The sequence below is a fragment of the Podarcis erhardii genome (genome assembly GCF_964252035.2).
Source record: "Podarcis erhardii genome assembly, chromosome: 6".
Taxonomy (NCBI): domain Eukaryota; kingdom Metazoa; phylum Chordata; class Lepidosauria; order Squamata; family Lacertidae; genus Podarcis; species Podarcis erhardii.
This window is the reverse complement of record NC_138510.1, coordinates 24,177,029-24,203,930: the sequence shown is the minus strand read 5'-3', so window position 1 is coordinate 24,203,930 and position 26,902 is coordinate 24,177,029. Positions and strand designations below refer to the sequence as shown.

The 26,902-nt window shown below is 46.1% G+C and overlaps 2 protein-coding genes across 2 annotated transcripts in view; one reads left to right on the top strand and one right to left on the bottom strand.

Moving 5' to 3' along the window:
- The window catches only part of MANBAL (mannosidase beta like), a 353,967-nt gene that overhangs the window by 102,366 nt on the left and 224,699 nt on the right, over positions 1 to 26,902 (top strand). The window lies entirely within an intron of this gene.
- Positions 1,198 to 25,252, bottom strand: EMILIN3 (elastin microfibril interfacer 3). The gene is made up of 4 exons (XM_081867646.1): positions 24,695 to 25,252; positions 14,489 to 14,611; positions 7,437 to 7,684; positions 1,198 to 6,348 (listed from the first exon to the last, which is right to left on the bottom strand). Exons 1-4 carry the CDS (start codon positions 24,892 to 24,894, stop codon positions 4,454 to 4,456), a joined length of 2,466 nt encoding a protein of 821 aa, XP_081723772.1. The 5' UTR covers positions 24,895 to 25,252; the 3' UTR covers positions 1,198 to 4,453.

Genomic DNA, 26,902 nt, shown 5'->3' with positions numbered 1-26,902 from the left:
ATATACCTCTTGGTTGTAGAAAGAAACATCAAAGCCCTTTTGCATGCCTCCCAACCTTCACATTCCAAGCAGACATGAGCGGTAGTTTGTGTTCAGCACATGCTCTGTCCCCCAATATGTGGTTGGGTGTGGTTTTTTTGGTGTGTTTTTGTTTGTTTTTTGCTGACGTATGTAGGGCTGTTGTAGTAGAGAGAAGACAAAATGCAACTGAGAGAAGGGGTGACTTGCCAAAGGCTAACAGGTTGTGAGATTTGTAGTGGGGTCTTTCTGCTTAACTCACAAGTCAAATCTCTTAAGGGAGGGATGAGAAACCTGCTGTGGTCCTCTCCAGATGTTGCTGAATTACAAATCCCACCATCTCTAACCATTCACTATAATGCTGTTTTCCCCAATTGCCATGTCCCTGGTTGATCTGCCCACACAAATACCCTGCCAAAGCTTCCATTAGCCATGCAATTAATCTCTCCCTCTGCATGGCTAATACTTTTGGCTATGTATATTTAACTTTGCATTCAAGCTCAGTATTGTTTTGCTAACAATTAAAGCACTTTCCCATCCATGCTACAGACCTGATCCAAATGGGTTTTTCTCCCTGCTGCTTTTAGCCCAACAAAAAAAACCCAAAACCCCAGGATGGTAGACATAATCTCCTTCTTCATCTCTAACTTGGCCTTTAGCCCCTCTGCAATCCTTGCTCTGATAAAGGCTGAGATTATTTGAACTATGCTTCTGTTGGGCCAATATGGAGGTCAGTACTGGGTCTACACAACTGAAAACAATGCTCATGCATTCAGCTAATTTGGATTTTGGTTCTTAAGGAACTGAGCCCTAGATGGGAATGTCTGAGAAGCTGCAGGAAGAGGCATCTTGCAGGTTTCAAGGAGCAGCAAAGATTTCATTCTCACAAGCGGTGAAAATGTTGGGCAGTGGTTGCACGCAAAGAGCTGTAGATACTGTAACTGTTTCGAACCTACACCTGTTTATCCATATATAGCAACCCACATATCCCACCAGCAATCTGGAAAACAAACTCTAGACAGGTGTTGTTTGATTTTCTCAGTAACTCAAACCTCATGTTTTGTAGGTGGGGTTTTTTGTGTGTGGCTCTTTATGTTTAGAAGATACAGTAATCCAATCTCGGAAACCTTGGTGAGAGTCTTTCTCCCTCCTGCCCAACAGTACAAACAGTCATTCAACTTTTACAATCTGAACAAAATGTACAATATCTTAAAAAAAAAATACAAACTGTACTGAACAGGATCTGTTACCAGCATTGGCAGAAACCCCATCAAGACCAGCAAATGAATGTCAGAGTCTTTCTTCAAAAGTGACACAATGCCCTGTTTCTTGAAAGCAACCACAGAGTGATTTAGTCTTTAAACTAAGAAAACAGATAACTGTGAAAAATGTTGAAATATTCAAGTTCCCGGCTAAGAAATAAATGCAGACATTAGCACCATTGCTGAGAGATAGTCACATAACCATTATTTCTCAAACTCTGCTCACAGAAAACTCCCAACCAGAAGTCTACAAGAAATAGGTTGCAGATTAGGATAGTTTCTGATTTTTGTGATACTATTTAAACTCCTATTTTAAATTAGTTTCTTTTTTTAGGATTTGCATAGCCCGTCTGATCTCTATCCCACATTTCAAACTGGTGCCCAGTTTATATGTAATATGAGCCTATTGGTGAAACACCAGTGTAGGCATCCAATGCACAGCCTGTCACATTTAAACGCACCTGCTGTTGTGCTGCCCTGTATGCCCATAGCATTAGTATGGCAGTGGGGCAAATGTCTTTCTCCTCACCCCTGATAGGGCCAGCGCTACCATTAGGCAAAGTGGGGCAGTTGCACACAATGGATGCTGGGGATAATGTCTTGAGCCAGCCCCACCTGCTGTACATGGCTCTGCTAATATGTGGGTTTTGGGTGGGGCACATGGTAAGTGGATTGAAACATGACAGGGTGTATATGAAATCTTCCCATGGATAAACTGCTTCACCATCTGAGATGGTTACGGGTGCAAGTTATTTCAGTAGAGCTTTTATTTCTCCATTTCTCAACATGCAAGAACCCCAAGCCGAGGTTCTGAGGAGGTTGGGATAGATATAAGAAAGCACTTTGTGAAATGAGTCAATTGCAGAGTCCATTGTCGCAGCATTCAGTGATGGCCACTGGCTCATAGAACTTTTGAATAAAGGGGGAGGTTAGAAAAAAACAAATGATGCTTCCCTTATTAGAAGCATGATGCCTCTGGATGTGGGGAAAATTTGTGAGTTTCCTATGATATAAGGTTGGCCACAATTGAAAACAGAATACTGGGCAGGAACTGGGTTGGAGAAGCTTTCGTCCTGCTCCTTTCCCTTGGAAAACTCACTTTTTAGATTTAAATCGGAACAAACAACAATCCCTGGATTGCCACTGCCATTTGTTCCATTTCAGCACTAATTATCGGGTTTCCCCAGCGAAAGTCAGCTGGGCAAAATGGAGGTGTGGCTAAACCCTCAGTTCCTTGAATGAGAATGGAATTTTCATCAATGGAATTCATTTCAAAGTAGACATGTTTACCACCTAGCTGCCATGCTTGAGGGTAGAGGTTATGAAATAGAATGGGTAGCATTAGGAACCCTCTGAATGCTTAATGCTTTGTCTAAAGAAATACTGACATCTTTAAAACAAAAAACAAAAACCTCTGCAGTTGAGATGGTGACATATGAATAGCTTCACTTGAACATACTCCAGATCCAGTAAGAGATCCTCACCCCGCCCCCTCATGCCACTCACATACTGGGCTAGATGAATGATCATTGGCCATTTCAAGGATATTCTCCCTTTGGTACAGGGAGCTCAAGTTAAAGCAGGTTGGACCTGGCAAGCTGGTGAAATGAATCCAAATGATGGAGGCCCCTCACAATGTGCTGCTACTTATATGACCACCTGCTAGAAGTCGACTTTCTTGCCCATCCCGTAAGGGGAACATAAGAAACTGCCTTAATACTGCATCAGATGTGCGTGCAATGATTCACAGTGCTTCTAGAGCACCGGGGGCTGCATCCAGTGCTAGTCATATGCAGAGTAGACTCACAAGAATGAATGGACCTGACTAACACATCCATTAATTTCAGTGGGGCTAATCTGAGTAGAACTTAGTTGGATACAACTGTAGGACTGCCATTGTGTGTTCAAGAGTATCCCTGAAGAGGAACTTTGTTCAAAACAGGTTGGTCTTTTATCTTTTGACCTGCATGTCTCCCTCCTTCCTTCTCTACAAAGGCAGGGAGTGACAGCATAGCGTTCCTACAGCACCATATGGAGACGTTCATGTGCTTCCTTCTGCTAGTCTCTAGGCTTACAGGAAGCCACCTAAGGGCCAGACTTGATGGTACATTAGCTTCATATTTGTGTTCTTCAGTGCAGGTTTAATGCAATGATTTAGCACAATCCCTAGGATCAGTGCCTCCGTGTGGGAGTGGGAAGGTATTAACCCTTTGTCTTCCAGTTAGGATCGAGTTTCCCATGTCAGCAGTTTGCTCCCCTTTTGCTTCAAGGGGAGAGCATTTCCCCATTGCAGATTAGCTAGGGGATCAGACAGAACTATGGCCTCCCCCAGGGACTGAATCCAGATCACGTGTCCTATGCATTTATGGACACAGATATGGAGCTACCTTGGTGGTGCATTCAGGTGGTGCATTCGGCCTGCCCCCCCCCCCCGCTTCTTTCATACAAAGCGCATTCTGCACCCACAGTGCTTGAGAACAACAACTGTCAGAAAACTGTCCTGAAATTTGTAGCAATGAATGCAATGGAGGAGAAGATAGTGAATATAGGGCGTTCTCTTCCTGGATGCACCCATACAATACCTGTTGATTTCTGAACTGAGTGTTCCTTATGCTTGTATCAATCAATGCTGCCATGAAGAATTCCAGTCCAGGTTTTGTACACATGTATAATACGGAAGTGGGGGAAAGTCTTAGCAAAAACCAAAGTGTTTCTCATAGCTGGCAGTATTGCTTAGAATGGTCCCTGAACCAGACCTTTGCATCGAGTAGATAGATATAATGGCCAAGAACCGATTTTCTTTGCCCCAGCTCTTAAATAGCAGGTTTTTCATTATTCCCAAAGCAAATAATCCTATAGATAGGTCTGTCTCCTCTCCAGTTTCTTCCTGAACTGAACCACATATTGGAAATGTAACCCAATGTGACCCCTTCTATGGGAAGGCACTTTGCTACATACGTGCAGCTGCTAAATTATCCACAGAGAATACAGTAATGGCAAATGTACAGCTTAAACTGTAGCGGGAAAATGTCATTCTTCCGGGGGCGGAATGAGAGATGGGATTATAGCAGCTTTTAAGATTTAGTAACCTCCCCACCCCGCAAAAATAAAACAAGATCCTGGTATCATCACATTGGAGTCTGCATAATATAAGTTAGTTGGGTTTGACATAGCTAATGCTGGTTGCCTTGCAGCTTGGTTTCTAAGAGGCTGATGTCTTCAGCTAGTTCTGTGACTTTTGCCTGGCAGTCCAACAAGTTATCTTTGAGTACAGTTATTTCCTGAGAGTGGGCAGCTAAGGTTGCGTTCATATGGTCCATGTAGCCCCACATACTTCCTGCATTATTTTCCAGCTCACTTTTGATGTGGTCCAGGCTTCCCGTTACCATGCCCAGTCTGCCACACATGTCCTCCACCTGGGCCACACGGTCATCAAACTGGAGCACTTCCTTCTGCAGGCCATGAGCCACACTCTTGCAGTTGCTCAAATCACCGATGATTCTGGACTTGAGCCTTTCAAGGTCTCCTTTTAGGTTGAGGACTCGCTTGTTGCTGAACAGAAGCTGGGAGCCTTGGTTGTTGATCTTCTCTTGAATGGAGTGGACCTCGTCTTCTATCTTGCGCTCGCGCTCATCCAGAGAGGAGTTGACGTGGAGCACCGTGTCTGAGTACTGAGAAACAGAATCCTTCAGCCCAGTTAAGGACTTGCTCATGGTGTTCAGGTTGATCTTCAACAGAGTGATCTCACCTTGCAAGGACTCAGCTGCTTCCTCTTCAATCCGCCTCTGGATTTCCAGGATAGTAGCATTAAGTTTCCGAAGCAGGTCAGAGTTGCTGTCCATTCTGAGCAGTAAATCCTGGTTCTTGCTTTGGCAGTCTTCAATTTCTGTGCGAAAAATTTCTACGTCTTTGGAGGTGGCCATGCAACCCAATGAGCATGTGCTTTCTAAGGTAGTCAGCCGACTCTGGAGTACTTCCAACTTCTCATCTGTTCCCTTTCTTATGATAGCAAGCTCCCCTTCCAAGAGGGGCATTACAGCCCCATCTATTGCCACTGTGGAGCTGACATTGTTCACATCTCCTACAATAGTTATAAATCTCTCCTCCAAGGTTCGCATTTTGTCCTCAAACAATGTCCTTGTGCCATCCAGCTCTGACCCCAACAGACCTCTCATGTTGTCCTCTACACTGGAGCAACAACTTCCCATTTCCCTCTCTGTAAAATTCAGCCTGGCTTCAAAGTCCTCAAAGCGCCCTTCAACTATGTTCCCCAAGGTAACAGTGGAAAGTTCATTGTCCAACCTGGAGTGTAGATTCTTCTGAGACTCAGAAATACTGTGCAAGCCCTTCTCTAGGATATCCATCCGCTTGGTGAGGTAGTTTAAGTTGCTACAGCAGCTTTCCACAACCGTCAGCCCTTGGATCTGGGTTTCCAGCTGGGAGATCTCCTTCTTGATTTCCAGTTCTTTTCCATCCAGGGTCTGCTGAAGACGGAGATTGGCAGCTTTCTCTTCCTCACATTGTTGCTGGACTTCCTTGATCCGGTAATCGCATGTGCTCTGAATGTTCACCAGCTTCTTCTCAAAGCCATCCAGCAGCTCCACCCGCAAATTGCTAAGCCTGCTGTCCACATATTCTTCTAGCATATCAATAGAGGTGAGAGGAGAAGGCCGGGCTGACTCCAGCAAGTGTTTGATCTGTCCATCGTGGTCCAGCACCATGCCATGCACCTCGTCCAGCAAGTTAGTCTTGGTTTTCAGTGAATCACCCATCTCAGTCACTTTGCTTAGGATCTCACCCACTGGTGGATAAGGGGAGAGGTCTGCTTTGTCTGTGGCATCCACAATCCCATCAGGAATGACTCCAAACCCCATGGTTGAATCAGGCACACTTGGGCTGTTCATCAGCGATCCAATCATCTTACTGGTGTCCTCCTGGATGGCAAGCCGCAAATGGTCCCCCAGGCCATTCACCATGTTGTGTAGGGTGTCATAGGACTGTGAGAGACGTCTGATTTCATCCTCTAGCCGATCTAGTCGGTCTCCAAACAAACTAGGCATTTTTCGACCTATAAACAAGAAGAAGCAAACCTCAGTTATAATCAGGGGCACAATTTCCCTATCCGAGGGCATGTTCAAGTGGCGGCTGCCTAGACTTTCCAGTTCATCACAAATGAAGAAAGTTACTTACAAAATGCTTATAAACCTACTGGAATCAAGCTGGACCCACACTTAGTGTGTAAAGCACATGTATGAACAGCTCTGCTGGATCACGTCAGTGGCCCATCAAGTCGGACATCCTATTCTCACAGTGGCCAACAAGATGCTTGTGGGAAACCTGCAAGCAGCAGCTGAGCACAAGAGCACTCTCCCTCCTGCAGTTTCCAGAAATTCAGAAGCGTCACTGCCTCCAGCCATGGAGGCAACCCATAGCCATCATAGCTAGTAGCAAGTTTTGCACATCATCCACACAGTGTTGTCCTCCTCAAATGCTGGAATGTGTCCTTGAACTGCAATCCTGCTTGCCTGGATGGAGGATAAAGGTAATCTGACTTCTCCATTTGAAATGTAGCCTACTGTCAGTGGCGTAGCGTGGGTTGTCAGCACCCGGGGCAAGGCAAGTAATTTGCGCCCCCTAACCCGTGGATTTGCGCCCCCTAACCTGTGGATTTGCGCCCCCTAACCCGTGGATTTGCCCTAACCCCAGATGTTGCGCCCGGTGCGGCCGGCCCCCCCTGCACCCCCCACGCTACGCCACTGCCTACTGTAGATAAATATGCACCACCTCCATCAATATGCTCACTGTCTCCAGTCACCCAGCCCATCATTGGAATTTAGCCCCAGTAAGGTTATTATTGAGGCAATATGAACTTTGGTCCTCAATCATCCCCTGCAGCATGGCTTTTTTCAGGCAGCACTCAGTTCTGGCACCTTTCAAGTGGGTGCAATTGCCATTCGAAGAGAGCAAGAGAGGTGTTCATGGTGAGTTCCAGCACCTCCTCTTCTAGAAAAACAGCATTGCCCTGCAGGGAGCTTCTTGATGGGTGAGAAGTGATCTTTATCTGCATCTTTAGCCCATGAGCTTCCTGTGTCATACATGCCATTGGATTCTGTGAATGGAACTCAACAGACAATCCTAAATGAAGCCATGACTCACCGTAGTGGTTCTTTTTTGGTCCTGGAAATGAGTCCGCATGAATTTTGGGGTGAGGGGGAACTCTAGGACCTGGGAACATCTTCTGAGTAGGAGGCAACTTAGGACTGGGGTGCTGGGGAAGGAGCCCTGGCTGGTCAGTGGGACTGTCATGACATCCTTCTCCCATGAGGCCTGGGCAGCACCTCCACACAATCTCAGTCACTGTCTTGTAGCCAATCTTGTACCTGGGTCTGAAGAATGTGCGGTACCTGAAGGAAAGAAGGCAGAGCAAGATTAAGAGCTGTACCTCTGTGTCCCAGCTTCCGTAATCTGTAGGTCAAGAAAATCTTGGCAGCACTCACGCAGAATTTGCATCAGTGATAGGTAACACATGCATAAAGTGTGCACACCTGGTAATTTATATGTATAGAGCAAATTTATAAATAATTACAGTATAGGAAAATGATATCTCTGCTCACATGGAAGCATCAGATAAGCCTGCTGGATCAAATCAATGGCCCAGCATTATATTATGGGAAATTGTTTGTATATTAGGAGGAATTTAAACTAAATTTAAATTTAGTTTAAATTTAATTTAAACTGATGAATTTTCAGGAGGGCATTTTTTTTTAAAGAAAAAAAATGCAACCTGATGTGGAAATGTGGAGGACTGATTTTAAGGATGGAGAAATGCGAAACTGAGATAAACTGAAACTGATGGATGCACTCACCCCTATCTATTTCTGATCTCTTCTCAAACCCTCTAGGATTCTCTGCGGTGGAAATATATCTGCCTCTCCACCCTCAGCCGCCTATAATATTAAATCTTAAAAGTGCTGACTTTTAGCACTAGAGGGCAGCAGCTGCCCAGCAGTTGTATGTCCTGCATGTACTATCACTCGTCTGATCCTTTGCCCAGGGAATATGGTAATGATAATCTTTTGCATTTATAGTGGAGAATCTCAACTCTAAGAGGTAGTACTTAATCATCTGGGATTCATAAACCAGAGGTTGGGGAAAGCAGCTTAAAGAGAAATATGTAATCCCCAGATAAAAAGATACATATATAAAAGGTACATAGATATGTCTTTAAATGCAGGGATTGTGTGTGTATGTGTGTTTAATATTTTATTGATTTTGAATTATTGATTTTGTCCTCTGAACTCAATTGCACAGCTACATAGGTGCATGTAGCTTACACATAAAGCCTAACACATTTTACACTGCTTAGGGAAAGGAATGTGATCTACAAAGGCAGAATGCATTTTTATTATTTCGGTCACGGACCAGTTCCAGCCCACATACAATATCAAGGAAGTCATAAAACACGATAGGGATACATTTGAAATTGCAAGTAGGTATAACAGGGACAATACAGATATAGCAACAGTTAAAAAATATATAAATTAAAACTTAGTCGCTAACATATAACCTAAAATTATCATTTAAGGCCTTAATCATTATGATAACACAGCTTGTTCCCTAAGTTTTATGGCAATCGCGCAGAATTTGGCTACCCTTAACGTGATCTCAGGATCCTTGTCCTCTACCAGGGATTTTAGATATTGAAGTTCGGATTCATTTGGAGATTTACAAAGGCAGAAATGACACTTAGTCCAATATGAAAAACCCCACTGAGCTCAGGCATCAAGCAACATTAATCAGCACTCCAGAGCCATTTTGGTATTTAAGTTGCACTGATTATTCAAAAGCTGCAGGCCAGCTTTCAAGGGCCAATCTAACGACCAGAACTTAAAATCTGCAGCAGCAGCAAATAAATGAGTTAGGGTTGTTTGGGGTTTTAGTCCTACTCACGTACACATTTAAAAAATAAAAAATAAAATAAAATGAAGTATTTTAAAATGCAGTGGGCTTCCACAATCATGTACTATAGTGGACATTACAGTGAAAGCATCCAAGCACATCACCTGATGAGTGTAATAACAAGCGATGAGCTTTGTCTTTGAAACAGCTATCACTCATCAAAGCAGAGCTTTTCATCCTATGTAACATGACTTCAAAACACTGTCATATTTTCCTGCGAAGGCAGCTCATGCGCTCAGCTGCCAGACCTTGAGTGATAGATCACCAGGTGTCATGACACTGCCAGAGACATCCTAAGCTGAGAAGCCCCACTGCTTTCAGTGAGTGTTACCTGCCAATAAATCAGTTTAGGATCACCACATTTATTATTTATATTCATGTGAGAATCGGCCCTTGAAGATGCATAGATTGTAACATTTGTGGACCTGTGTATGCATATTGCATATATACTGAAGGACTGGGTCTCCTGACCCTAAAAGTGCTTGTGATATATGATTGGAACCAATTACTGTATATCTGGTTCTGATATGCCAAGGACACATGGAAGTGCCACCAATCTCAGAAGTTTTTTTAGGGGGGTTGCAGCCTGAGCAGCCTGTTATCTGTGGAAGCCCCTAAACTGTGGAATTTCCTCCTCACAGAGGTCCATCTGGTACCTTCATTATGCAAAACAAAACAAATTCCTTCCAGTAGCACCTTAAAGACCAACTAAGTCAGTTCTTCATTATGCAGTTTTTGCTGTCAGCTGAACATGCACCTGTTTATTCAGCCCTTTGACCCCAAGATGCATATTTTTAGGACCAACACTCTGTTGTTCTGCTTGCAAATTGTTTTAGTCGATTTTGATATTGTATCCTTACGTTGTTCTAACCTGCCCTGGAACCTTGAGGTGCGAAGGGCAGGTAAGAAATCTAAAATAATAATAATAATGTGAGTTGATCCAATTGGTTCCAGGCTGGACACAAAACGAATCAGCTATGTGGTTCCTTGACAAGATGCCTCGAGCCAGATTATACCGCGCTCCTTGTTGTCACACATGCATATTTCATGCTATTAAGCTAATTTTTTACATATCTGTAAGGCTAATGGTAATCCTCTAGAAAATGCTGTGGATTAGGTTGGATGTAGCCCTGATCGGATGCACAACATTTCATTCTTTTCAGGAATTAAGTGGTGCTGGTTCATGATGGAAATATGACCACTTTGTCGCACACTCATAGGCATCACGGCTTGGCTTAACCCACTACATTTCAGTGCTGATTTTGTCACAAGAATTACCGCCCTGCCCCACCCCCCATCTGATGACTTTAAAAGGGGATTATTAGACCAATTTGTGGGAGGGGTGGGATAAGGCTATTAATGGCCACGAGTCATCCAGAATCAGAGGCACCAAACCACTGTCTGAAGACAAGTCACTGGAGAACATATGAAAAAGTGCTGTTGGACCCATGTCCTGCTTTTGGGTTTCCCATACAGTGAAACCTTGGTTCCTGAACTTAATCCATTCCGGGAGTCTGTTCGATTCCTGAAACAGTTTGGGAACTAAGGCGCAGCTTCTGATTGGCTGCAGCAGCTTCCTGCAGCCAATCAGAAGCTGCGGAAGCCGGGTGTTTGGCTTCCAAAGAACATTTGAAAACCAGAACAATTACTTCCGGTTTTGGGGAGCCAGAACGTTCGAGGTTCCACTGTATTTTTTAAAATTAGTTTTATTTATTAAATTTGGATACCGCCCTATACCCGTAGATCTCAGGGCAGTTCACAACATAAAATCACAACATAAAAAACAGAAAATACATAATAAAATCAAAAAGACAACCCAAGATATTCCTGTTCCACAGCACATTTAGAAGGGTATCAGATGTCAATCAGCCCAAGGCCTGGTTAAAGAGGAACATTTTCGCCTGGTGCACTAAGGTGTATACTGAAGGCACCAGCTGAACCTCCCTGGGGAAAGCATTCCACCAATGGGGAGCCACTGCAGGAAAAGCCTGGTCTTGTGTTGCTGCCTTCCGGATCTCTTGCGGAAGAGGCATATGAAGAAAGCCCCCAGGTAATGATCTCAGGGTCCAGGTAGATTCATGTGGAGAGAGGTGGTCCTTGAGGTATTGCAGTCCTGAGCTGTTTAATGCTTTATAGGTCAAAACCAGCACTTTGAATTGGGCCCAGAAACTAACTGGCAGCCAGTGCAGTTGGGCCAGGACCGGTGTAATATGCTCAAACCATCTTGCACCAGTGAGCAACCTGGTTCTACACTAGCTGAAGTTTCTGAACTGTCTTCAGAGGCAGCCCTACATATAGGCATCTGTTGTCAAACAGGTTTGTTGGCTTAATAGACAGCCCTTCCACCTGATCCAGCAGGGCCCTTCTTATGTAATGTTCCTATGATAACTGTTTGCGGTGATGTGCTTAGGACTGGATGAGTCGTTATTTTTCCGGTGAGCCACTGGACATTGGAAGAGGCTCCTTCTCTGGCAGCCCTCTTTTGGGAAGCTGCCACAGAACTCCAGGCTGTACCAGAACCTGCCGTAAATGTCTGTTTGTTCTCTCTGTCATGGATTGAGATGAGTGGGATTGGAGAATGCAGGCCTTTACAGATTATGGCTCCCTGCAGAAGCCTCCAAATTACAGCGGTAGTTTAAAAAAGAAAACAACTCTGGTGTGCATAAACCCGCTTGGAAATCTTGCTGAGTCCAGAGAAAGCTGCCCAGCTGAGCCACTGTCAACAACAACATTGGCGCGAGCCATCGGCTTGGCTCTCTGCAGACATCTGGGCCACTGCCCACCTCCCTCTCTTTCTCTTGGCAGGGAGTCAGGCTTGTAAAGAGAGCAGAACCTTTTGCGGGTTAAAGGGGGAAGGCAGTTGGCATAGAGGTGCCTCGGCCATGCCATGTTGCCCTTAAGTGCTGCTTTCACTTAGAAAGGAGGCTGCTTCTTTTCAGGAAAAAAATGTCCTTTCAAAGTGCAAAAAACTCCACTCCACATGTCAGCAACAGGAAGTATTTATTGCAGCTGGATAAACAGTTACCAGTGGCCCTGGTGGCTGGAAAAAGCTACATCTCTTTCTCAGTCTTCCAAGCTATGTAGAAAGTTCAATTGGCAGGACTCGCTTGGTTCGAAAAAACATCCTTTTAAAAAATACCCTGTGCTTGTTATGAAAGGGTGGAGATGGCGGTGCCATGGTAGTAGGACTTTGGGGCAGGAGCCCAGGGTCCCACTCAGGAGAATGAGCAAGAGGGCTCAAATGCAGCAAGGCTGGCTTGAAGTAAGTGAACACGTTTTCTTTTAGAGAGACTCACTTCTCTGTAAGACTCCAGAGTCTAAAATTACCTAACTGGCCAGGGTAGAAAGACTGCCATTTCCTTCTTCAGTGGGTTAATTAATTGGATGTATTGTAGACAAACTTCTATCCCCAAAAGGTGGGATATAAATAACAGTAATAATAATAATAGCCAAATGGTTAGGAAGCATGCCATATTTACATATAACTGCCCAACCAGAGGTGGTACAGATGGGCAACTAGAAGTGTTTAACTTGTCTTGGATCTGCTTTTCTCAATCAACTCCCTCCATCTTTAACACAATCAGGCAGAAACTATCTTGTCCCAAACTCTCCCTAAGAAAAAAAGGTAAAGGACCCCTGACAGTTAAGTCCAGTCAGGAACGACTCTGGGGTTGCGGCGCTCATCTCGCTTTACTGGCCGAGGGAGCCGACGTTTGTCCACAGACAGTTTTTCCAGGTCATGTGGCCAGCATGACTAAGCCACTTCTGGCAAAACCAGAAATGCCATTTACCTTCCCGCCGGAGTGGTACCTACGTATTTATCTACTTGCACTTTGACATGCTTTTGAACTCCTAGGTTGGCAGGAGCTGGGACCGAGCAATGGGAGCTCATCCTGTCATGGGGATTCGAACTGCCAACCTTCCGATCGGCAAGCCCTAGGCTCAGTGGTTTAGACCACAGGGCCACCCACATCCCACGAATGCTCCCTAGACACTTTGAAAGCCATTTGGAGCTTGGTAAGTCCCTATCAGAGCTTGGCATTTTTTACCCCTATCCTCAGTCTTGCTAATGAAATGCATCTGTTAGAAGCCTGGCCTTAAACAAATTTGCTTGGAAGTAAGTCCCACCAAGTTCCAAGGGACTTATTCCCAAGCAAGTGTGTATAGGATTGCAGGCTTAAATATGCAGTACTGAGTTGATACATTCACAGCTCAGTTGCCATTCCTTTGTCTAAAAATATAGAATCGAGAAGTGCCTTTCTACATACGGAAGACATTGCCTGCTCAATGAAGGACTGTATTCCACCTGGTCATAAAAATGGTGACGTTAACACCTAAGATGTTCTCCTAACTGTGTTTTCTCTTGCGCAGGCAGAAGCACAAGAACTGCTATTGAACCCACCTCTGATAGCACTGCATGAACTCTCTTGTGCAAGTGTTTGTGGAATGGTGCTGACGGCTATTTTCCTTCCACTCACGGTGCTTTGGACCTACTCCACAGCATGCGAAGGATTTATGCTATATTTGGGTGAACTTCCAAGAAATACACGGTCATGCTGAGCTGTTTTTGGACTCTTGGCTAGCATGGGCCTTTTGCTGGAAACAGGCAAGCATAAGAACCCTTCCAATTTTTAAGCTTGTGCTATACAAGAGCACTTCTGTCACTTAAATATATGACATGGGAAATCAAAACTCCCAATGGGAGCATGGGAAGCTGCTGCCTGGTTTGCCCTAAATAAAGCATCACATACCACAAGCAGCAAGTGTCAGCTGTCTGTCTCTGTTCAATGGTTTTCCATTGCAAGCTCTAAAGTCACTCAATCAATCTTGTCAACCACAATGAGAATGGCGCATAGGCAGTTCTTAAGCACTGAATGATGAGAATTCCACTCCCAAGGTCCCCCATGTCCACCCTTAGCAATTAGTTTACTAGATTTAACTTCTGTGACATCATAGCAGCTAAGCCAATGGTGCCTAGAAAGGTTACATGTGGCACATTTGCTCAACAGGGCCCCCCTGTGGCAGCAAAGAAAGCAATGGCCAGACAGGCAGAGAAATAAGGGGAGGAGATTTGATAGGAAAATGGAAAAAATATGTTCATGCATGTCGGACATCTGCTGCTACTTATTATGACGTTTAATCCACAGGAGTTGCTATGGAGGCAACCGCTTCCTCTAACCATGTCAGAAGATGCTAATAGTCCTCTGTAGTCCCCACCGTGCTACAACTGCAACCCAACATTTACTTACAGGACTTTCCCAGGACACTTGGGTCCCCAGCTGCACTTGTGATATTCGGCTTTCACGTAGCTCTCTGCTCCATCCTGAAGGGTGCAAGTTACATTCCTCTGCACCACATACGCACAGTAGCTCCTGCATTTGAAACAAAGCAAGATTTGGTCAAACATCTGGTTGCTGGATCTGGTTCCCAAACCCCTTCCAAAAACTCCAGGCCAGGCATTGCCTGCAATTGCCCATTTATTTGCCGGGTGATCTCTCCAGCTAAAGGGTTCTCTGGGAATAACCAGTTCACTGATGCCATACCACTGACCCAAAGAAAGGGAAGAGAATGGGTGCTATTCAACTAAGTTTTACTCAGAGAGGACCAACTGTAATCAATGAGCATGACTAAATTAGGTCCAATATTTTTTTGTCTACAGACTTAGCTGACTACCGCACCACGGAAAAAAAGAAATAATGTTTGTTCTTGTTAGTTGATGAGTTGCATTGAAAGTCACACCCAGCTGCAGAAGCATGGGGCTAAATCATCTTTTGGCTTTTTATGGTTCTATGCTTAAGCAATCAAAGGCAGGCTAGATTCTGCATGAAAGGTCACTGTGAGGGAAGACTGCAGGTGTATAGTGCTGGACAGATGGAGACTTGAGACAGTATTTCAAACCAGCGTTCTTGGATGCAAACAGAAAACATATGGGATATGATGAGAAATTCAGGATGCGGTGAGTAAAAGATGGCAAAACTGCAAAGGAGGATTAAGGACACAGGGCTGTAGCAGATGGTACCATGAGGGGAGAAAGAATTCAGGGATCAAGGGAAAAGATGGGGATAGTAGGTCCCTATGACATGGCAGATGGGAAGAGATGAAGCTCAGGATGCTGAGAGTGGAGATATTATTCAGAGGAAGGTGTAAGATCTCACTGGAAATGTCAAATGTTGTAGTTTTCTTTCTAGTAGGCAATGATGTAAGAATAAGGGACAGGTCTCCTGTTTGAGATCTCATCATTTGAAAGGAAATGCTAATATAGTCCTTATCAGACCTGATACATAGTGCATCTGACACCTGAGGATTTGAAATACAGGAAATCTGAAATGTGAGGGTTTGACATACAATGTTATCTTCTGAAATCCATTGGAATCCTAGTTAGGAATACTGGAGCAACCGCTGTAACAATTTGCCAGTGGAATGCCATGTGTTTGCAATTTGATAATAACGAAACTCAGTTTAAAAAGAAAAAAAGGAAAGGAAAATTGGCATGCATAGCAAAGGACAAGGGGAAAAAATCCTGAACATCTCTTCGGCATTAGAAAGTGCTGCAAATCTTTAGTGGATTTATTGGGGAATATTGAGTGTGGGAAGTTAGCTAAAAGTTTATATATAAAAAAAATGCCAGCGGGGTTCATCCACTGTTGCCAAAATAGATGGGCCTTTTATGAGATCCACTAAGGCAGTTCTTACACACTTATACAAACCTGCATCCACCAAACGGAAAAAATATACTCCCAAATCCAAAGTCCACACAATAGATTTGAAGCTTAGAGGTTGAACTCTTAAGATACCCATATAAAATGAGTCTGGGTGAGATTTTCCCCTCCTGACATTTTTTCCAACTCTAGTCCATTTAAAATTGGTCCCAGCATTTCTTACAAAAGCGTAAGTTACAGGCTTCACCAAAGAAATGTGGTGGGCTTCATATAACGACGCCATTGCAAAGAAAGATGCCCACTATGAGTGGGATAGCGGAGGCTGCTGTACTGGGGACAAAAGGATGCTGATTGAAGACAGGAAAAGAATGGAACAAGGGCATCCCCATCTCCATTAAGAGTCTTACTGTTTAGGGTTTCAGCAAACCGGCTATTCCCTTCTGCAGGATAAACATTGTACAGTGGTACTTTGGGTTACAGACACTTCAGGTTACAGATGTTTCAGGTTACAGACTCCGCTAAGCCAGAAATAGTACCTTGGGTTAAGAACTTTGCTTCAGGATGAGAACAGAAATTGTCCTCCGGTGATGTGGCGGCAGCGGGAGGCCCCATTAGCTAAAGTGGTACCTCCGGTTAAGAACAGTTTCAGGTTAAGAACAGACCTCCAGAACGAATTAAGTTCTTAACCCGAGGTACCACCGTATTCTATTCACTCCAATTTTCTGCTTCCTCCCACCCCACAACAGACAACCAACAAACTTGACTGCATTTTCACCATACATTTGGAGCAAATGGCTTCCCCCATAGAATCCAGCAAACCCAAGTGTGTTAACCGTAGCTGTGTTAGGGGTAAACTGCTGTCCCTGGGAATCGTTGGGAGAAGTCATGTGCTTAAAATGTGCTTCAAGCCACTGTGGTTACTCAACATGCTCAGTCCTCATTGAGCTAGTTTGGGGAGAAAGATTTTGCTCCATGTGTGTGTGGAGAGAGAGAGTTTGGGTTTGGGTTTTCTTAACTCTTGCAAACCTTGGGGTTTCTTAACATTGTCAATACTGCCTGCTTTCTCCTCAGTGACCTCATTGTGGCTCCATGTCTGTCAGTGCTCACCACCTGAGCTTGCTGTTAGAGGGAGTGATAGAATAGACAGATGGAATGAACGATCTTCACATCTGCTCACTGCCACAATGAAGGCTCACTTGTGCTTTTTATCTCTCCACAAATCAACTCATTACACTGCAAGTATAAAAGTTTCCAAGGAGAGAGAGGCAGAGAGAGAGGAAGGAAGGAAGGAAGGAAGGAAGGAAGGAAGGAAGGAAGGAAGGAAGGAAGGAAGGAGGAAAGAAGGAAAGAAGGAAAGAAGGAAAGAAGGAAAGAAGGAAAGAAGGAAAGAAAGAAAGAAAGAAAGAAAGAAAGAAAGAAAGAAAGAAAGAGGTCAGGCTCTCATGCTGCTTATGCTGAGCCTGGACTTTTCATTTTATGTAGTCCAGGCACTTTTCAGCTGAAACAGTGGAGAGAGAATGAGAGCGAATGAGCACATGCCTTGAGTGGCTGGGCTCAACAGGTGACAAATAGCTCCAGTCAACTATACAATCCGCAGCCAGGCTCAAAGGGAGCATCTTTGTCTTCCGTAGCACCACCCACAGGAAAGATGGGACACTGAGTAAAAGACGACATGATGGGGATGGTTACAGGATGCAGCAGGGCACTCAGGGGCCCTTTTAGCGTGGGTGTGCATACTAGGCATGAATGCCCCAAAACAAAACACAAATACCATCTGCCGAGAAGGAAGAGTGTGTTGATGCATTCCACTTCACACAAGCGATGGCTGGAGCTGGGATCACTTGCATTTTAAAGGAGAAAACGCCAAAAAGTGCATGGGCAGCACATGTGCTATTTTTATTTATTTAGTTAGTTATCCCTACAATGTATAAGCTGCCACGTACAGTGTAATAAAAATAAACCAATTTACAATTGCATCCATGTCCAAGTACACTCCAGATGCTGCTGGAAAACAGCTCCCATCACAACCTAGCCAGATGGGCAGGGTATTAATAAAAATTATTATACATTATTATGGCTATTAGCCATGCTGGCTTGAGTTGATAGGAGCTGGAATCCAGTAACTTCTGGGGTGTCCCAGGATCCCCATCCCAGCTGTAGGAAGTAGCCCTTAGCTCTGGCAGGCAGCAGATAAGACCTCATGTGTCCCAGGGTAAAGGAAGACTTTCAGGGAACACAAGAGCAGCCCTGTTTGGTTCAGACTACTGGTCACCAACTGAATTCTTCCCAAAAGCCCCCAAGCAGTGCAGAAAGACAGGAGCCCACCTCCACTATTTTACCCCACTCCAACCAAAATGACTGGTATTATTTGCTAAGAACATAAGGAGAGACTGGCAGATCAGACCAAAGACCCGCCTAGTCTGGCATGCCTAAGAGATGCTCACAAGCAGGACATGAGAAATGGAACCACCCCAAGGCACTTTGCTGCCTGGAACAAAGATATCATACACTCTGTTCCACATACAAAAACGGATCAGACTGATCGGGCTGCACCTGAGATCAGCAGGTTAGTTTAAGGGGTGCAGGGTAGGGCAGGGTAGGTGGCATACACAGTCTGCCCTGTCACAGAAATTATATTTTTCAAAATTAAGTGTGTTGTAGTACAGTAGCATCCTGCACCAGTTTATGTAGTTTGGCGTATAAGTGGTAAGGGTCATGCTGGACTCACTATGATTCCCTCATAGGTAAAAGAGCAGTGCAGACCCAGGGACTGGTTGGGCACATGATGGTTTGACAGACCAGTCACAGCTGACCCCTATGAAAGCTCCATGTATGCGCGCACACACACACACACACACAGAGAGAATCTATAGTCCACCAAAGCATGTAGACAGGGCTGGGAAATATCAGGTTTTCAACATCGTGAAAACAAAGGCACAAAGCACTGGCGTGAAGCCCCCACCACTCTTGTTGGCACCCAAGGCAGGGGCGGAGGAAGGGGGGGTGTTGGGTGCAGGCCACCCTGGGTGTCACCGCTGAGGGACAGGGTGACAAAATACTGGGCAGCACTCACCGCAGGGCCTGCAGCACACCTGAGCCATGTGTCTCTCCTGGGAGAGACACAGTGGCTTGGGTGTGTGCAGGCTCCATGCTGCCCAAACAGTCTGCCTGCTACCTCTCCCCCAGCTGTAGGGTGGCTGAGTGGGAGGAGGCAGGCAGACTCCAGAGGTCCCACGGTGTGCCCTGCCCCTATGGGCAGCTTGCCCCGTCCTCACCCCACCCCTATGGGCGGCTTGCCCTGCCCCCAGGCACCCAAATGGCTTCCTCTGCCGCTGACCCAGCATGCAGTGGGCAGAGGAAGGAGTGTTGGCCCCTGCCCCTTGAGACACCATTGCGGTTCAGCCCTCAAACCTGTGCTGGACAATGTATCGCCCAGGCTTACATGCAGACAGTGGGCCTTCAGTGCAGGCTGTTCTTTCCACATGGCTAAGAGTTCCTTTTTTCTCCCGCTCTTGTAACATGAGATATATAAGTAATTGAACCGAGGAGTGGAGACCAAAGAGTAGGACAACCCCGCACTCCACAATGTTAAGTTCTCAGAGATGCAAAAGGAAGTAGTGGCAACCTTCAGTATGCCAGGGGTCTGGAGCTAAACCAGGCTTGGATGTTATGCTAGGTAAAGCTGGATTTGTTGACCTGTGTAAATTATGCAAATCAAGTCCATTTGCATATATTTGCTTCATAACTTTAAGTTAAGCTTCTTGGCATGCAAGGTATGGCCAGTTTGCCACCTCACATCCTTCTGCACAGCTCCTTGAGGGCTTCTTGGTTTTTCTAAACCCCACAGTAGGAATGCTGAATACGCACACAACCCCTGATTGTGTTGTATGCTGCACCATGGTGAATCCAGCCCTGGGGTGAATGTACTCTTGTATTCCGTAAAGCACCATGCATGCTGATCGTGTAACAGCAAACCACGTAATCAACAGCAGTACACTTGGATATGCTAGGAGCCATAGTCCATCAACAAATGGAGGACCACAGGCTCCCTGCCCTGGTTCTATGACCTCAGTGAGTTGCTGATGGTCAGAGCAGATAATACTGGCATATATAGACCATGGATGTGTAACACACCTACAAATGTCCAATCCCCTTGCAGCAATATCCTATTCTTCTACCTCAAGAAGAGCTCTGCTCTTTGTCCTCCACTTGACTAATGGACATCAAATTTCATCCAACTTGGCCCTGCTTTCTCCTTGTTGGTACTGCTACTTTGGCTGTGTATATCACATTGTATAGGAAGGGGAGAGTCGGGTAAGGTGAGCACACAAAGCTCATATCATTCATTGACCTGTCTGGCCATTTTGTCTGCTTTGATGGTTTCTGCAAAGGTCAGCTTCTCCTCAGTTGTGGCTGGGGATAGCCAGCTGTTTCTTTTCTTATAGAAAGTCATGCTTACTTGAAACCATGGACTTAATATTCCAATCCTTTGCACACTTACTGCAATGAGGCTTACTTCCACAAAAGCATGCTTGAGATTGTTGCAGTCTAAGTGTGACACTTTTTGTGGCGAGACACTCTGAGCCTTTAGGAGGTTAGCTGTTACAGCAGGAGACAAGATGTGAGGCTTACCAGCAGACTTGATGTACAGCTGGAAATGGAATATGAACACAAGAATAATATTATGATAGTTGGGTAGGACAGAGGGAGGGCATGGATTCCAGTGGACACCCTCATGCAGTTCCCAGCCCTACCCACGGCTTACACGCCTACAGTCTGCTCATATCCCATCTATGAGTATATTGTCTGCTGCAGTTTGAAATACAATGTAAACTTCTCAGTGTTGAAAGGATCAGGGAGGAAGTCGTGGTGTCGTGGTCCAGGGTCACAAGAGGTTGAAGATGTGTTTCCATATCTGCAGCGCGGTTCCTGTCTCCAGCATCCTAGAGCCATTTAATAAAAATTAATGGGGAGCCTTTTAGCCACGATATGCTCCGGACCTAAGTAGTCAGGAACACTGAAAACACAAGGTGCTTCTGTTTCAAGAGAACGGTGGGCAAGTCCTGTTATGCATAATGGAAAGCACAGCTTAAGTCATTCTGAAAGATATGAGAGCACTCCAAATTATTTGCCCACATATGTGCACAGAAAATAGTAGATCTAGTTGAAAAGCAACACATGGAGATCTGAACCCATTGTTGCAATGCATCCCCAATTATTATTGTTGTATACTTGTAAAATGATGATATGATCAGGGCTTCTTCTTTTTCAGCCGGAACTTGCTGGAACTCAGTTCCAGCACCTCTCAGGTGGGCACCATTGCCATTATAAGAGAACAAGGGAGGTGTTCATGGTGAGTTCCAGCACCACTTTTTCTATAAAAATAGCAGTGAATATAATCTTAGGCTGTATACTCTCAGAAGGGGTGTGGCTGTTGACCGTCATGAATGGACCCTGCATTTCCGAATTTGCCACTACACCACTGGGAGGAAGTGCGGTCTCAGTGACCACTACTGCAGTCTAGGACAGAGTCAAAATCAGAAGTCTCGGGGTGAAATCTAATTCCTGATCTTATCAAGCCCCAGCAGTGAGGTGGGCCACTCCAAATGCACACTCCCTCTCTCATCCACCCCCCGCCATCCACACATAACAGCCCCCACAACCATTCGTCCATTCATGCTCAAGTCTTAAGAAAAGCTCTGCTGCATCAGACCTATATCAGCATCCCATTTCCCACACTGCCCAAGCAGACACTTCCAGGAAACCCACAGCTTCCTCCCCCCCCCCAACTCTTGCAGTTGCCAGCAGCAACTGGTGTCCATTGACATGCTGCCTCTGCACACGGGTATTCATTGATTAGCCTATCCTCCATGGCTTTCTCTAATCCCCCTTCAAGCCATATAAGCTACCACCATATCTCAGGGCAGGAAATTCCATAAATTAATTCTGTGCAGTTTGCCTAACTTGGTGAATGCCTTGCCATTGGGTGACCCCACATTCTATGTACTATGGGGGAGGGAGGGAGGGAGGGAGCAAGAGGAGAGGAAGAGAGGAAGGCAAGAAGCAGCCCTCTTCCAAACCACAATTTCATATCCTTCAAAGAACTTACTGTCCGGCCTCTTAGACAACTCCATACCTCTCAGTCTCCATCCCAGGATGTTCACTGGACGTTTAAGGAGGGCAGGGGGTTATCCTCTGACTCCATTTCAGACCCTTTGTGACTATTGGTCAGGACTACCAGCACTTCTGCCAAGTTTTCTACACGATGAGCAGCAATTGTTACAAATTATTACATGGGTTTACATGCCAGCGATAATGTACAGTGCCTTTTTTGTCTGTAGAAAACCCCGGGTTCAGTTCCTGGCATTGCCAGGTTTCTGTCTGAAACCTGGGAGAAGCACCATTGCAATAATACTGAGCAAATGGACTGATGGTCCAACTCAGCATAAGGCAGCTTTTCTGTGACTACACACCTGGCAGTCTCGGGATGCGATGGGATCTCCTTTGCCAGAGATATTTAAGTAGAAGCTGGATGGCCACCTGTCAGGGATGTTGAGGTTACATCCACACCATACATTTAGAGGACATTTAAAGCACATGACTCCCCCACAAAGATTCATAGGATCTGTAGTCTGTTAAGAGTGCTACTGGGAATTATAGTTCTATGGAGGGGGAGGTCAAACTACAGCTCCCAAGATTCTTAGTGGGAAACCATGTGCTTTAAATGTACTGTATGCTGGGGATGTGACCTTTGTACACTGCATCACAGATCCTAAATGATCTGGAGGCTAAATGATCTCCAAAGTTTCTTCCAGGCTGATGATTCTGTGAAACTCCTTTGATTTGATTTGACAGTGTGAGACTGTCCTGTCCAGATATAGATAATGCTGCTGAAGTTACTGTGTGGCATAAAAAGCAACAGCAGCAAATGCTCCCAAAATAAACGGCCACTTGCAATTTAATCTTGACTATGTCTACCAGTAGGTTATTAAGCTAGGCTGGAAATCTCTCCCTACTCCCTGTTCCTTCTGATTCCACTCAGCCCTGAAAGTGCTCTCAGTTCCCCATTAAATGAGAAACATAATGTTGTACCTCACATAGTTGCAAGGAGGAAAACAACGAAGTTTTGAAGCACTTTCCAGCTTAAAATTGCCAAATCAGTGATGAATTGAACTGGTCCTCCATCTATGACTTCACTCAGTTACCCTTATAGTAACTGTAAGGTCAGAATCACCAACCTTTGGGGCACTGCAAACCAGAGAAATAGTTGTGGGTGCCACAGATACACTGAAACCAAGCACAACCGATTCTATTTGCTATGCTATAATGCTGCTTTCATGCCTAATTTCATCAGGAGAGGGAGTGGCAGGAGGGGATCCCATGAGCACCACGTTGGTGACTTCTGCTTAAACAATCAATGGGACCTTCCTTCAGGACTAGGGCTGAGTGCACACTATACTTTTAAAGCACATTTGAAACACCTTTTTCCCCTTCCAAGAATTCTGAGCACTGTAAGGGGGGGGGGGCAGGGACGCCAGGAAACAAATGCATTCTTCCCTTGGAATTATCTTGTTCCCATATCTAAAAAAGTAAGTCCAATACAAGGTTTGCTGCTCCCCAGGATTTGACCGCCTGGATCCCCTCCGCCTTTGGCAGAGAGGCCTGATCCCGGCTAAATGCCCCCTCCAACGCGCTCGCTCCTCCTCCAGCAAACTTTGTGCAAACTTTGCCTGGCTCCACCCAGCTAGGAGATGAATTCAGACCGAGGAATTCTGAGAAAGAGAGAGGTCCTTAGCCAGTCAGGCAAAAGGTTACGGGGCAGCGCTGGCTGGAGAAACCACCCTTTCCCACCTGCGGCTTGCAGTTAGACGCCAAAGTGCTCGGCCCGGTGTTTTCACGGCGTGCAGACGGAAAATCTCCCTTTGCTGCCGGTATGTGTGCGAGAGAGGAAGAGAAAAACCATCGGCGATGGATGCATGGGTGGAAGGGCGCGGTTGGGGAGAGAGAAACCTCTCCTTCAGTCCTGCAATCTGCATCCTTCCTTTTCTTTGCAAAAGAAGCTCTCCTGCGCAGAAAGCAAAGCAAACTCTCCGGAAAAGGGGCACCCTCCCCGCCATTCAATGCAGTATCTCCCCACCGACCCACCCCCTTCCCTGAGCATTCCAGAATGCTAAAATCCATATGAATTTTTGGCAGATCCGCTTTTCGTGGAAGGAAGAAAGGGGTGTGTGAGGGAGAGGGGGAAAGGCAACGCTATATACGCGACTGACCAGAAGAAAAAGGCATTTCGATCGAGTCTTTACACCCAGAGGCAGAAACAAGCAACCTCCATCATTTGTCCCACATCGCTGTGCCTTAAAGTGGGGAGTGGGAGGTCGTATCCAACTAAGTTAGAGCAAACCTACTGAAATTAATAGGTCTATATTAGTCATGCCCACGATTTTCAGTGGTCTACTCTGAGTAAGACTAACGTTGGACATACCGCATTATATCTATTTATATAGGCATGCATATGTCTGTTTCTATCTATCTTTGCGCACATCTGTGCATACACGCCCATACGTATATCCCTCCAAGGAATTGCCCCGTGGGTGAAACTGCCACAAACCGGGTGCAATTGGCCAGTAATGCCACTGTGCTAGGAACGTCCCTCGGATGAAGAGACCCTCGCCATCCTTTCTCCCCACCCGGGTCTTTTCTGAGAAGAAGAAAAGAGAGAGGAACGGAAGGAAGGAGGGAGAGAGCGCGAGGAAGCTCGGTGAGCCGAAGGAGCGCGGAAGGAGGCGCAGCGCTTACTTGTGCTTCCCCATGGGCTTTCCCGGCGTGAGCTGGGGGCTCGATCCTGAGGTGTAGAGGTTGTATCGGTTGCCGTAAGGGATGGGCACGGGGTGGCGGTAATAGGTCCCTTTGGCATCGGCGAGGCCAAGCAGGGCGCACAGCAGCGAGATGGACGCGCCAGAGAAAGCTCCCGCCGAGAATCGCCTTGCCCTGTTCATGTTCTCCCGGGAGAGCGAGGGAGATGCGCGGCTCCGACGAACTCTTCCCCTTTTCCCCCTCACCGAGGATCCGCCGAAGGAGGTTTGGCTGGAGCCAGTTTGCTCTTCGCTTTCCAAAAAACCTGGAGGAGGGGGGGGGACCCTTCAGGGGAGAAGATGAGCTGCGCTTTGCTCCTTTACGCAAAGTTCTTCATCCAGTTTTCTAAGGCGCGCGGGGAAAAGATCCTCTCCCCAAACCGAGACTGGCCAAGCGAGGGCGAGGATCTCCGCCCGCTGTTGCAGGAGCTCCGCGCTCGCCAGCCAAGTCTCTCTTTTTGTACCTTTCCTCGCTCTTCGGCTCGCTCTAGTTCAGCCCCGGCTCCCCTCGTACGGCCGGGGAGAGGGAGGCGGGTCCCTCGTTCCCGATTAGCATAATACTCCAGCCGTCTCCTCCTCCAGCCGGCGGGCCTTTGAAATGCGCACCCCTACCAATCCGGGGGGACGAACCCCCGCAGCGCAGCATCAAACAAATGCCTTCTAAAAAGAGAGAGAGAGGAAGAGGGAAACAAAGGCAGGGATGAGAGACAAGAGAAAGTGGAGAGGAGGATGCCCCAGTCAAGGATGCCAGCTTCGGGGAATGTTGGCCGGGGGCTGTGCATTTCTTAGGCCTCTGGTGCCCCGATCCAGCACATCTGAGCCGCGTAAACTGCCATGTGCAGCTGGCACCCCAGTAGCCCACAGTCTGGTCAAGCATCCTGTTTTTACAATGGCCACCCAGATGCTGGTGGTAAACCTGCAAGTAGGACACCTGTCCTGGCCTTTCCAGGAACTGCTATTCAGAAGCATTGCTGCCTCCTCCAGCTGTGGAAGCAGAGCATCCCCATCATGGCTAATAGCCTAATGATTGCCAGCCTCAACCTGTGGGTCCCCAGATGTTGCTGAACTACAACTCCCATCACCCCTAGCTAGCAAGGCCAGAGCTCAGGGATGATGGGAGTTGTAGTCCAACAACATCTGGGGACCCACAGGTTGACAACCTAATCCTCCATGAAATTGTCTAACTCTTTTTTAAAGCCCTCCAGGTTGTTGGTCATCATTGCCTCCTCTGGGAGCGATGTGTCACAGATCACACTGGGAAGAGACGCAGAGCTCTTTCGGGGTTTTGCCATCTATTCCTTTTTCAAAGCATCAAAGTAGGGAAATGGGTTGCTCTTTGATGGCTAAGTTCCCCAGTCTGCCATAAGGGAAAGGCACTATAGCCAGTGGAGGCTGGTCTACACACCAGTCTCAGACAGCTCTTGCCCAGTCCCTACTTGCCAGGCTTCTTACAGGCAACCAGCCAGAGCATGGCTCTGTCTGTCATTGACTGTGGCTTCACCTACTGCCAGTAATCCTATCTTCAGCCCTACCTCTCCCAATGGGCACAAGCCACCGTTGTAATTCCAGGGATCCGATGCCTCCAACCTCATATGCTGCACCACCTGGTTCCATCACCTGCTCTTAGGTAGCACAGCCTGAGAGCCCCACCAGTCAGTGTTAGTGGGAGAGCATTCTGGGCCAGGTGAGCCAACTGTCTGATTCAGTGAACACAACAACACCTTACATCCTTCTGTCACCTGTGTGGCAGATTAGGGGAGGGCCTGTTTCCATTGACCAGGTCACACAAGCGACAATGAGGAAGAACATGCATTTTTCTTTTTTAGCTTCTCCAATGTTGTTTCCCACCAAGAGCAAATAAACACAACTAACGCATTTTGGGGTGTGTGTGGCTTTTATAGAACAGCTTCTAGAATGGATGTGCAGTTTGGGCAGACTGGACCTCTGGTAGATCTCATCTTAAGATACTAAGTGTTAGTAAGAAGCTCAGTTGTTTTTCATTCCCATGGATCTAGTCGCCACAAAACGTTCAAAGTGGTAAAATTATCACAATTGTTTGCATACTGACCTGATCTTTTGAACTTTCCCCTTTCCTTGACACCCTCAGTCCATTTGGAACATTAGATATATTGTTGACTTTGGACCTAAAAGA

Excerpts from the sequence above, each read along its gene's own strand:
- EMILIN3 (XM_081867646.1), bottom strand. The coding sequence starts at position 24,894 with ATGAACAGGGCAAGGCGATTCTCGGCGGGAGCTTTCTCTGGCGCGTCC. Across the intron at positions 14,612-24,694 it reads AAGCCCATGGGGAAGCACAA|GAGCTACTGTGCGTATGTGG; the intron begins GTAAGCGCTGCG and ends TTTCAAATGCAG. Across the intron at positions 7,685-14,488 it reads AAGTGTCCTGGGAAAGTCCT|GTACCGCACATTCTTCAGAC; the intron begins GTAAGTAAATGT and ends TCTTTCCTTCAG.